Source organism: Metopolophium dirhodum, chromosome 2, assembly GCF_019925205.1.
Source record: "Metopolophium dirhodum isolate CAU chromosome 2, ASM1992520v1, whole genome shotgun sequence".
Taxonomy (NCBI): Eukaryota; Metazoa; Arthropoda; class Insecta; order Hemiptera; family Aphididae; genus Metopolophium; species Metopolophium dirhodum.
Window position 1 is genome coordinate 21,425,748 of NC_083561.1, and position 13,702 is coordinate 21,439,449.

Genomic DNA, 13,702 nt, shown 5'->3' on the forward strand with positions numbered 1-13,702 from the left:
AAATTGTTAAATATCCAAACTAGTACAGTTTTAATAAATAAGAAATAAATATGAACAAGGGCTAAAAAATATGTTTAGTATAGAAGCAACAAAAGCATCAGTAATCAAATGTTTTTCACAAAATGTCTCATTTTCATGTCGGAATTTATAGCCATTTTTATTAATTATTAATTATATTTTATTTTATACTTATTTTTTTTTTAAATTGTTATTGTTTTAATTAGTATAGTTGATCAAACATATACATTTTTAGTCTATTATATTAATTATGAAAATAAAAAAAAATGTTTATATTATTTATATTTTATTTAAAAAAAATAATTTCATATTGAATAATAAATTATATTGTATTAAATTATATTAATCAATAATAAACTTTTAAAAAAAATGGTGGGAAAATGTCCACATCAAAAATATATTGGGGGGTGGGGGGAATGTCCTACTAGACCGAAAACAGCTGGGTGGAAAATGTCCATTTACCTTGGTTATTGGATATTGAAATATTATTTGGATTCTGTTGAATAATGGAACACAAAATAGTATGAATATCTAATACTTAAATAATTAAAAATTTTGATGATACATTATAAAGCTAATTATTAAACTTTTCACTCTAATTTACTCTCAGATAAAATTGACTTCCCAAATCTTCTCTCACATTAATTTCAAAATCCCAACTTTGGCCACACGTAATAACTATTTGTTTTATACCTATTCCTGTTTATAAGTTATAACATAAACCATGATGCTAATGAGTCAATTGTAACAATGATGAGGATTGCCAATAATGAACCGTCTCACACTTCTAATTAATATAATATATCTTATATTATATATTTTCTAATTTCTTTGTTATAAGTTGTTCATTATGAAATTTGCTGTTTTTTGTTTCTTATTATATCTTTTATTGTATACTAATATTTCAACCATTGTCCATTGGGCTACTAGCCCTCACTTTCAATAAATAAATAAAGTTTTATCAAATGTTATTTCCATAACTAAAGAATTATTTAACCGTTTACAATTCTTAACAATGAAATCAATTATACATTATATTTATTAGTATAAAAAAAAAAGTCATATTAATAATAACTCAAATATACCTAAATGCATACTGAAGTATAATATAAAAATAGGTTTATCTATATAGTATAATAAAATGTACAAGGATGATAATTCAACAAAAAACATTACTTAATACAAAATTCTACAAGATATGTAATTAATCAAACATTTTAAATTTAAATTTAAACTCAACAGGCATTATTACACTTTAATGTTTAGAGTTTAGACTGACCAGTTATATCTGAAACTAAGTTTGACAAATTTGGATACTCTTTCTTAGTGCCCGAATCATTCAATACTTTGTTGACTCTGAAACAATTAACGAGTATACAAAAAATTGTTTTAACTACTTTCTTATACTATTTACCCCGATTGAATTGAATGTGTTGATAACTTTTTTTTTTTATTAAGATTATTTAAAAGTTTTCCAGCATGGTTTCTTACAATTTGATTTTCTTCTAGAGCTACAAGAATTATTGAAACAACAAACAATACTGGATCATAGAAAATCCAAGTATTACTAATTTGTAATAACTGCATAACCTCCTGTAAGTATAGAAATTATATATACTTGACATCAGAAAATATTTTACAGTAGGTGGTATTGGATGTTGGGACATACATCAATTTTATTCTTGTTGACAAAATTGAAAAGAACATCATGACTTTCATCATAAATCCATTCTGCCATTATCATAATTGATTTTAATCTATACACACTTTTCATATGTATTGGTAAATCAGAAAATACAGTATAATTGTTTCCTATAAAGTTGACAGGCTCTGAAAATACAATAAAAAAAATAAACAATATTATAGAAAAAACTTATGTTGATAGTTTTTGTCGTGCCTTTTTTGCTCATTTTATTATTTTTAAGTGCTTATATGAAGTATTTAAGTGCTTTTTTTATGATTACAGGTGCTATAAATCCAAACCCTGGTTATGACTGTTATGAGTGTATAAAATGTTACAATTTAAAAATGCACATATCCAACATGTTTTTAACTTTGTTTTATAATAGGTCAATTCACCCTAAAACTAAAGATAACAACACAAGATCTGTTCTGTTGAACTCACATTTTTTTAACAATTTTCAGCCAATCGTATGACTAATATAAAAATAAATTACTAATAACAATATAAATATAATAAAATATCCATATAAATTACTAAAAAAACACTTCCATCTCCTCTCAAAATCGTTTTTCATATGCAAGATTTATCATATAATTATTATATAAGCAAAAAAAAATGCACTCAAAAGTTTTTTAAAATTATTTTAAAACTAAAAACAATTACCCTCATTCTTCCAACCCTTGGAATGCATTCTTTTTACTTGATGTATTAAACATTTTAGTGTCGATGGCATGCCATGGTTATTTAAAGAGGATACAAGCTTATTAACTAGTTTGTTCAAATCATATGTCTAGAAAAAAAAACTATTTATTAAACAATTTCTTCATAGCAATTTTTATTGTTACTTTTGATAATATTGGTCCAACTAATTGTAGTATTGTACATAAACAATGCATTTGTAGTTCATTATTTTCATTATTTTCTTTACTTAAATCTGTAATGCATGACAAAATAACTTTTTCTGGAAAAGCACCATTTTTAAAGAGTTCGCCAATAAATCTATCAAAAATAATACTTTAAATTAAAAAGAAAATAAGGTAATAGTTAATTAATCCAAAACACACCTGCAATTGCAAATGGATTTTTTATTAAAATCGAATTGAAAATTATTTAAAGTGGATATACACCTCTTTGGTACCTGGTAAACAAATAATAAGTATATGAGTATTATTAAACCCAACCTTTAAAAATAAGTAAACTTATTTTGAATTCAGAATTACATTTAATTTCATACAGGAATTAGGAATAAAAAAAAAAATGTATAAAGGTATTATAATACGTTAAGAACCATAGATGATAATAATAATAATAATAAATAATAATCAAATGTCATAACAAAATATTATGACAACATAACTTTAATTTAGCTTTCATAACTTATAATTTACCATATTATCATTTTTCATCTTCTTTTTTAATTGGTTTAATTCCTGTTGATACTCTATATAAAATACATCAGAACATTTTTTTAATAGAACTTTTTGAAATGTAGTTTTAGTATCTGTAGCAAGTTTATTAAACTTGGAGTCATTTATCATACATGCACACATCTGGGCGTATACATGTGTATAATTTTGTCTTTTTAAAGCCTAGATGGATATAATGATAATGCAATAAATAAAATAAAAAGTAATGATAATATATACAAGTTCAATTAGAAGTTAGAACTATAATGATTATTAATAAATACATACTCGATCAAATATTATATCTGTTATTTCTTCGAGTAGTTTAACATTATTTATTGGCAAAGCAATCATTTTTGGTGTCATCTTGGCCAAGTTAACATCATTTAAATGATAAACAATTGATCTTACAGTATTTAACACTTCCTAAAATAATACAAATTTTAAAAATTAATGATTAAAATGTATAATATAGAGACTAAACAACACTTATTATTGGATGAATAATAAATAAAAACTATTTTATTTCTTATTGTTTACACAAGTGCAAGAAAAATGAATAATAACTATTTTATCTGTATGTTGTGTATATTAATTATAATACACGATGCTTAGGTTCATTGAGACAGAATATAGTAGAAAATAGCAATCTAGAGACTTATGTATCCTGTCTTCATATTCCTACCATTTAATTGTGGTGTTTATTATTGTTTCCGTCAGGTTAGAATGTTGGATTAAATATGTAATTGCAAAAATGAAAAATTTAACTTATTTAACATATTATGATAATTATAAATCAGAGAATCATTAAAATTTCATAAATGTGTAATATTGTGTATAACATTAAATACTTACGTCAGAGTTACTTATTAGTTCCATAATGATTTTTTTTTCAATTTTATCAACTGCAGTACAAACAATCAACTGAAAATAAAAGAAAATAAATTATAAAAAAGAAACAGATTTAAATTTAATAATAATAATAAATTAGTATCTAGAAACTGATTATAATAAAACTCAAATAATATGTTAAATCAAAAATTTAATTATTTACTACTTTGTATACGTATTATAGTCCAAGATGAATAATATTTTAACAAGGTTTTTAAACAAAACCAAGTTTTGTTTCATTTTTTGAAGTATTAGGTATTTTCAAGGTTAATTTATATAATTGTTCTTTTAGTAAACCAAGTACAAAAAAATCAAGAATGCTTATCTATCAATATGGTCAGACATATTTAGTTCGTACTCGAGATTATTTTTTCGGTAATATTATATTATAAATAGTAGGTAATCATAAGGTAAAATAAAAATACCTCCTTTTTACTACTTAGTACAATTATTATCATAAAATATTTAATACGTTTAATATAAAACATAGTTATTACTTAACAGGTATATTGTAATTGTATGGAAATATATGTAATAACTGCATTACATTTACTGCAAAGTTTGTTAATAATTAATATAAACAACATTATAATGCTAAAAAGGACTAATTTTATATTATCTATACAATTATAACTACTGTCACATAAAATAAATATACCTTACTTGTGGTTATTTGTGTATAGAGTAACTAGTTCTTCAAAATCTAGTCTTATAACCTTCAGTTGACACACATAAATCAATGAAAACGAACTTAACAAATCACAGATCAATGATGACAATTGGAAAATAGTATTTATGCAGGTATAATATATTTATATTATTATGTTGCCAAGTATTTGTTATTGTACATAACACACCAAGTAACCATTAAAATGACCTAGGTATTACTTAATAAAAATATTATGCTAATGCAGGCCAAGTATTAAATTATAAGTTATAACAATTAACTATGGCCAAAAGCACACCGGATAGGTGCACAACTTAAGTCACGTCTACTATAGTTAGGAACTACCACGGAACAGTTTAATATAACACTTCTTTCTCGATCAATATAGAACACTCGTGTCTCGATACAGTGAATAATTATGTATACAGAAAATTACAAGTAGAGTGTAGAGTCTACACTGTAGACTGATCTGATCAATGTCTGTCGTTTGATCAACACTGTGACTGTATCAACTATCAACTATCAAATATCAAATATTGTAAAGAGTTTATGAGTGTAATGCGGAAAATACAATATAATAATATAATATAAATATAATAATAATATTATATTGTATTATGTACGAAATGTTAACTGCAGTTGTCAGTTAAGTGATAGTTTGAAATTTGAATGTGTGATACCAGTCTGTATACCACCATATATTCTATGCACGAATGCACGATTAAAGATTAAAGGTATATATCTTTAAGAGGACGTCGCGCCCGCATGTGCCGTCTCCGTCTTACACACGGACGACGTAGCAAATTTTCGTTTGCTAGTTTCAATAGAGTGCTGTCATTTTTGATATTAGAGTGAATTGACCTATTATCAAACTTTTAGGTAACAACATTATCTGGGTTCCCTCGTTGGTTTTTTAGGATATTTTAATTTTTAAGTGGGTTATCAGTACCTATGTAAAATATTATGTTTGATAATGCTCATAACTCACTTAAAAATTAAAATATCGTAAGAAACCGTCGAGAGAACACAGATAATGTTGTCACCTAAAAGTTTGATAATAGGTCAATTCACTCAAATATCAAAACTGGCAGCACCTTATGGAAACTATTGTAGCGAACGAAAATGTCTCATGTTGTACGTGTATAAGACGGAGACAACATATGCGGGTGCGACATCCTCTTAATCGTGATTCTAAGACCATGACGTGTGATTACTGTTCTATGTTGATACCGTTATGCAATTAATAATAAATAGTATTCAAATACAATATTATAGTACACAGTTTTTTACATAGTACTATTTATTATAAAAGTCTGTGTTATAGGTAGTAGCATGGAACTATATTATATTGTAGTATCAGTATCAAATCACAGAAAAAAATATTTATGATTTAACTTGTGGTAGGTAGACAGGTAGTGTAATAAATGTACATGCCCAGTCGCCCAGATTAATTAAAGATCGTGTGTATAAATATAATACATCCCTTAATAGAATATTAGTTATTATTATATTTATATTTTATATATTCATCAATTGGCCGTGCGGGTAAACGCCGAAAACGTTATAACAAGTAGAGATGGAGAATTTACGTAAAAAAAATATCGGTAAATTTACCGGTAAATTTTACGGTAAATTTACCAATAATGTTGTAAAAATGGTAAAATAGCTAAATCTTAGAGCCATTGTTATTTTTTACTATTATACATTAGTAAATACTAAATACGATTCGTATTAGGTACTAATGTTGTATACCTACTTGTTAAATCTAGTTCTTTCTAATAATAACAATAATTAACAAAAAATTTAAAAAATGAATCTAAAATACCTATTGTTCTGTATTAGACATTAGTAATTAGTACATTTTATGAAATATGAATATTGAATTATTCATATTACAATTAATAAATAATTTAAACTAAACTAAACTATCAAAATTCACATTACCTTTATTTCTTTTTAAGTCAAAACATTTATATTTAGACTTAACTTTTGTATTGATAATAGTATATTATCAATATCACATTATCTGCATTCTTGGTATCTCCCTATAAAATCTTTCCTAATTACCTACTGATATTTAATGTTCTAATATATATTAGGGGTGGCAGAATATTGATTTTATAGTATATAACAAACTATATAAACAATAACAAGTATATAAATTATAAATATTACAAATGATAATATCACAGAAGTTCCTTTTTCGGTTTACCTACTTTGGTCCAACCTGTTTATTACCTATAGATTCATCTTAAACCGTGATTAGTACTTTATTCATTATTGTATTGTTAACATTTGATAAAAAATATATCTCTTTACAATTTAGACTAGGCGTTTTCGATTTCATTTGATTAGAGAGGTCACACAACATTTTTTTTTGGTAAAAAATAATTTACCGGTAAAAAAAAAATTGGTAAAATTTACGGTAAATTTTTTTACCGGTAAAAAATTACCTGGTAAATTTACTCCACTCACATCTCTAATAACAAGTCTTAACGATAACCTAACCATAGACGATAGACCTAGTAGGGTCTATGATAATAACATAATATCGAGAGACTTATATAAGTCTATAATAATGTATTAATGTAGGTACCTATGTCTAAGATAATCTAGAAATTCGCTGGAATAAACCGGTGTGAAAAATAATGCACTTGCACCGGGATGTTTGGACATCCATATATATACATATGATTTACATGGTTCATTATACCGGTGCGGGATAATGTGGGATAATTTTAAGCCCGTCTAGTTTAGCAAATTTTTATAATATCACAGATTTCTTTATACATAGTACATAACTACATAAGTAGTATCACAGAACAATAGTATAGACGAATAGTCTGTACATAATATTAATATTTACATACTATGTTAATATATTATAGACACATAAGTAATTATTATATCTTATAACTTATAAGTTTAAAAGAAATTTATGGTTTAGCAGCTCGAATTTAGATTTAAGATACGTATATATGCCACGCGTCCACGCCTACGGGGTTATGCCCTTTCAAAATATAACGTTAGCTCACCAAAACTCGCACTGTACTTATTTTGAATATGGGCATTAAATACTAATAAGTAATAAAAATATTATATTTATCATTTATCATAATATATATTTATAAATAATCAAATCCAACCTATACGGATATACGGGAATGATTCACTATATAAGCATGCTCATCTACTTTTATGTTTTAATTATGCATTTATTAAAATTCTTATTTTTGGAGTTTTCAAGCACACTTGTTCTATATTTTAAATTCCATATTTTAAATTAGGTACTCAGATTTAAGAAGTACCTAACTAGGTACCTATTCCTATGATGAAAGAAATTTTTTTTTATAGAAATACCTACCTAATTTGAAATTCATACGTGTAGTTTTTGAATTATTAAATTATGTGTAGGTATCTATTAATTATTAATTATTAATTATTATTGAATATTGATTATAGTTCTTAATAATGATACAATATAATATACCTTTGAGTGGTCGAATAGTCGAGCTAATAGGTACCTACATTATTTTAGGCTATCACTTAATGGCACTTATTATTTATTAAATAACTTATTCAGTTATTCTTCTTCTTTTCATTCGCCCTTCGCTCCCAACTATATATGGCATCGGCCACACGTCTTGTCCTACATAATATTCATATAGCTCTCTGCCCCCTGATCTCTCCTTATTTACATCGGATATTTTCGTGTCATTCTCTATTATGTCTATTCATCTCTTTCTCGGTCTCCATTTCCCTCTCTTTTCTTCAACATTAATTTCCATAATCCATATAGCCACTCTCACTGCATCTGAGTCGCCCCCATAGATGTCTAACCCCATACATGTCTAACTTAGAATTCAAATTACAAAATTTGAAAATTTAATTTTCAAGCATTAGCTAACAAAATTAAAAATGTGATGAATTCTTAACAACAAAATAATTGCATGATTTAAGTAGGTACCTGCTATACCTAGGTATTGTAAAATACAGTCAAGATAGTTGTGTTCCATTGAAAATATAAATTTAAATAACCTATAAAAGCTATTATATCGGTTTCTTTCGTTACTTAAATTAATTTTAGTGTGTTTAAAAGTCTCAAAAGTACTTAGCGAACATTTATAGTGGACTAATCGATATTATTTTACAAAATTAATTTTTATTTTATTTTATTTATTTTATATGCATGTGAATGTGTATATAGGTACCTATATTATATAATTATAAGTATGATCATGCTGTGTGTCGTATGATATAAGTATATAACAATAAATATTAATTACCTACCTATATATAGGTTACAATCTTACCTGTTATTTTTTTTGTCGCTTCGAGCCTAGATTTTTAAATCGGTCTGTGTGAAACCATCTTTAGTGCTTCAATTCAAATTTGCGAGTGCGCAGTATGTTCTAATACAATTCAATACACTATAGATTATACAGATTACTGAAATTTTACGAGTGTATAATATAAGTTATAAATCTTAAAGCTTGTTGTTAATTGTTATAATATCAAATATATAATATTAACACTGAACAGAACTATAGGCACTTGATGGACCACCTACTTATCTTCTACAGTAAAATACTGAAATGTATATTATTATAAATAAATTATAATAATAATAATTATAATTACAATATTTATAATATGTATACATTATATATTTATTACTTATATATAGGTAGCATTAATGACACTATTTCACTATATATAAAATTGAAAATCTTTATTATTAAGTCATTATTTTCTTTTGAGCAGATGTTGGTATAGAATGTTTTTAGCTTTTACATCAGATGCTATTTAAGATAGGCTTGTAAAATGTACATATCGGTATAGTATAATGCTTCGATACGAAATAAAATAGTCAAAATAAATAAATATTAGCATAATAATATACCCTATCAGTAATCACACAGGCTTCTTGTTGTTCAAGCTCTAACGAGCCATGTGTCCGTCGTGACTTGCAGTGTTTATCTTATTATTATTATTATTTATATTTTTATATTTTTGTGTGTAATTTATTTTTATTTTTTCGGTATTTGGTCTTCCGGGGCAGTGACAATGACTAAGTTATATTATGACTTAAAAGGCATATTATATTATGTATCATAATTCATAATATATTGATACGTTATTAATTTATTATTTATTATTTTGTTCACGCTGACCACGTATAATAATAGTAATATACTTTATTTTATTTAAAACCTGTATTAAACCTAAAGTAATTTTTAGATTCTGAGCGAAGCGATGAATGTATTGATTTTACAATGATGTGTGTTTTTTTTAAAATTTTTTTTTGTGTCTGTCATCACCTTTTAGGACAGTAACTTGGATGGCTTGAATTTTCTTCAACAGTAACTTTTCTGATAGGAAAGTAAATCTAGTTGGTACTTTTTTTTTTTTGGGGGGGGGGGGGGGGGGGGTCAAAAGTAAAATTTCCCAGTAGTTTTCAAAAGTGACGTGAAAAACAAAAGAAAAATTAAGGAAAAACGGGAAGTTTTACGCAAAATCTGTTTTCGAGAAAATCGATTTTGGTTTTTGGTGCAACTCTAAAACAAATGACCGTAGGTACATGTAATTTTGACTGAATGTTTATATTAGACATTTTCAGTTTCCCTTTTTTTTAGTTTTTTTTTTATAAATACCTATCAATAAAATTTTATTTGTTGGTTAAAAAAAGCTTGAAAATTTAATATAAGGGTAAGTTCAATTTTTGACAAAATGTATCAAATTTATAATTTAATAATTATTTTGTAGTTAAAAATTTATAAAATTTATAATTTAATAATTATTTTGTAGTTAAAAATGTATAAAATGTTCAACTTTTATAGCTAAGGATTGAAAATTGAAAACAAGGCTCCACGTAAATAGGTTATATATATTAAATTACTTTATTCACAATAACATCATCAAATATACATGGTAATATCAGGCTGACTGACCGATTTCGCTCAGAATCGTTTTTCTTATACAATGATATTATATCATTGAATTCAAAGTTAACACCATCCATTACAGTGACCCACTTGTAACCTACTGTACAGCAGAGCGACATCCACTTGCCCACCTTTATTATTCATGGTACAGAAACAATTGATCCTACTAATAGGTTATTAGCTTGTCAACGCGAGGACTTGCAAGCCGAGGACACGACCGGCGCCTGCTGGAAGTGCGGCACTACAGGTAGTCACTCTATGAAGGACTGCAAGGAGGCGGATGACCACTGCATAGCGTGCGAGACCGCTGGACTAAAGAGGGTCGCACACAAGTCGGGCTCGGGCGCACGCGCTGCCAGGAAACAGTCCGGGGGAGCGAAGAGAGTCTCCGATGATTAACTTCCTTCAAATTAATCTGAACGCCAACTGGTCAGCGGAACAGCTTATGGCACAGACAGCTGACGAGATCGAGGCGGACGTCCTCATTGTGTCCGAACCGGTCATCCGCTATGGCCACAAAGACGGTGGTGTTTCAGCTCGGACCGTAAGGCCGCAGTGGGAACATCGTGACACACAAATAATGAAAACTAAACAAATTTAACTAATTCTCAACATGCGTGATGTCAATATTTTAATCCATACCTACTCCGCGCTAAGAACCTACTTATTAGTTATTCCCACTATTCAGGACATTATTATTAATCATTCTAGATATATACCAATAATTAATAGGTACCTATATAAATTAAAAAGTATACATTTTAAAAGTTTAATAAAGTAATTAGCTGATCTAATTCTCAAGGCACTTTTCACTTATATGCTATATATATTTACTTAGAGGACATTGGACAAGGAACTAGATAATGATAGTTATTTAGAATTAAATTAACAACAAAATTAATATTTGTTAAATTATTAAGTTTTTGTTTTGTAAAAAATATTATATCAAGTGATTCCTTTTATTTCATAAAAGTAAGTAACTAATGTATTAGTCATTGATTTTTGTAGTTGGGTCTGACCATAGTTATATTTAAAAAAAATGTGTTTATTTATTTAATTTTATTTGTGATGTTTGTGTAAAATCGCTCTGGTCGCTCTGGATATCTTATATAATATAACATTCACAATCATGTGAGAGTGTGAGACCAATCTGAACGATGTAGAATAAATAAACAAAGTAAAACAATTTTAACCGAACCCTCGCGATCGTGTATTTCCGGTCTGTAAGGAATACTATATAATTTTATAGTTTATTAATTATTATTTATTGGTATGTAACAAAACTAAACTAAAATAGTTGAAATAACAGATTAGCAACATTTTGGCTCTTTGCCATAAACGACAATAAATTACATCTACCACGACACGGTTTTAATCTATATGGCCTGTTTTAAAGGAACATGTATGTATTCATAAAAACTAAAAAGTATAGTTCTAAAATATACGTCCCTGGGAATGCTGGAAAAATATATACAATATTATGGTCTCATTATAAAATTGTTACGAATTCATAAAACAATAATAATATATACTAATATTATACCACATATCCGCGCGTCTTATTAACAGTATCACCACTGCATCTTGTTAACACAAGTACAAACAAATGTTGACATAATAAAAAATATTAATATTTTTATATTTAACAGTAAAAATGCAAAATTAAAACAGCTGTATTTAAATTTGCTTATTCTAAATTTCGTTAATATTACAATTTACGATATGTATAAGCACCAGAAAAAAGTGTATTTGAACATGGTGCAAGTACTCATACTTTCCTCTAAAATATTTTTGCAGTGTTGCCTCAAAATTGTAATTGCGGCACATATTGTCAGGTAGGTACAAATGTATGATAAGAGTATATAATATAATACTACTACCATTTTTAAAACATTTCTTTATTTTTTACTTAGGAATAACATATTTTCCATTGAGAACTAATAGTTGTAAAATCTATATTTGCTTCACTTAAAACTGTACAAAGAAGAAGATGATTAATTTATGTAAAATAAAAGCAAATTAATAAAGTTTTAACTAGACTTTGTTTTAAAAGAAAAATAATGTATAAAAAAATGCAGATAGTAAATATTTACTCGTAATAATAAAATGTAGATAATAGGTAATCATGATTCAAAATCATATTATAGTATAAAATAGTATACAATTATAATATATCATGTAAAATATTATAGTAATACATTATTACCTTTTTTTATAGGGATATTGTAACAAAAACGTTCTATCCATTGCCAAAATTGTAATATTTAGTTTGAACTATCGTAATCTGTCATTTTTATAGACTTCCTAGACTATTTCTTAGTTTTGAGTAGGTATATGGTATATAGATCAATTTTCCTGTAAATCTGAATAATATATGGTTCTGTTTTGTCGTAGATGAATTGATTATATTTTAATAATATATTATATTAACAACAAACACAATAATGGTTAGGTTAGGTTTGGTTTATAAATTTACACATCATCAAAATATATTATTATAATGTAGGTAACAGCTATCATAATTTACATATTATACCTATTATACCTATTATAGTATATATTACCTAGGTTGGAATTTCTTATTAAAAATACAAATAGTGCATATGGCTATGAAATGTTTTAATAACAATGTACGAATACGAAATAAACTATATGTATAAACCTATTATTATAATTTATAATACTTAATGTTTATATACATATATACTATATACGTATGAAAGTGCGTGTCTACTGAACATTGTTTAGGTATATTGTCATTGTGTGATCTATGTCGTTTATTACATTTTAACGAATGCATATGGTATTACGGGTAATTGTATAAATAGTGGTTATAAAATGGGTGTATTTAACACAGTGCGAAATTTAAGGAAAAATATTATGCCAAATTGCAAATACTGCATTACGAATAGAAACGCACGCCTGTCGTATGACGTATCATGACACGAAAAAAATTTTTAAAAAAAATATTCATATTTCTATTAATGTATTTATTTTCTTAATTTATTTAAATACAAATAAAAATCCATGGTGGTAATCATGTTAAAGAAAAGCATTAGTCTTGGAATAGCAATTGCTATTAAGTATTAAC

General features: G+C 26.3%; 1 protein-coding gene across 5 annotated transcripts; it reads right to left on the reverse strand.

Annotated features, from left to right (window-relative positions):
• Window positions 1–1,092: 1,092 nt before the first annotated feature.
• LOC132939171 (eukaryotic translation initiation factor 4 gamma 1-like) lies at window positions 1,093–5,162 on the reverse strand. Of its 5 annotated transcripts, none has more exons than XM_061006204.1 (10): window positions 4,663–5,162; window positions 3,964–4,032; window positions 3,397–3,534; window positions 3,091–3,291; window positions 2,767–2,840; window positions 2,548–2,701; window positions 2,366–2,492; window positions 1,688–1,848; window positions 1,433–1,611; window positions 1,093–1,374 (listed from the first exon to the last, which is right to left on the reverse strand). In XM_061006204.1, the coding sequence occupies exons 2-10, from the start codon at window positions 3,985–3,987 to the stop codon at window positions 1,281–1,283; spliced, it is 1,152 nt and encodes a 383-aa protein (XP_060862187.1). In that variant the 5' UTR covers window positions 3,988–4,032; window positions 4,663–5,162; the 3' UTR covers window positions 1,093–1,280. The 5 variants fall into 5 exon arrangements, with proteins under 5 accessions (XP_060862187.1, XP_060862188.1, XP_060862186.1 ...); XM_061006205.1 differs by having other exon boundaries at window positions 4,658–5,162; XM_061006203.1 differs by lacking the exon at window positions 4,663–5,162 and adding an exon at window positions 4,502–4,601.
• Between the last annotated feature and the right edge of the window lie 8,540 nt (window positions 5,163–13,702).

What these genes read in the sequence shown, in the direction of transcription:
- LOC132939171 (XM_061006203.1), bottom strand. Translation starts at nt 4,543, where the DNA reads ATGCAGTTATTACATATATTTCCATACAATTACAATATACCT. An exon ending in TTGGACCAATATTATCAAAA is followed by an intron (nt 2,493 to 2,547) that starts GTAACAATAAAA and finishes TTTTTTTTCTAG; the next exon opens with ACATATGATTTGAACAAACT. An exon ending in TCAACAAGAATAAAATTGAT is followed by an intron (nt 1,612 to 1,687) that starts GTATGTCCCAAC and finishes CTATACTTACAG; the next exon opens with GAGGTTATGCAGTTATTACA.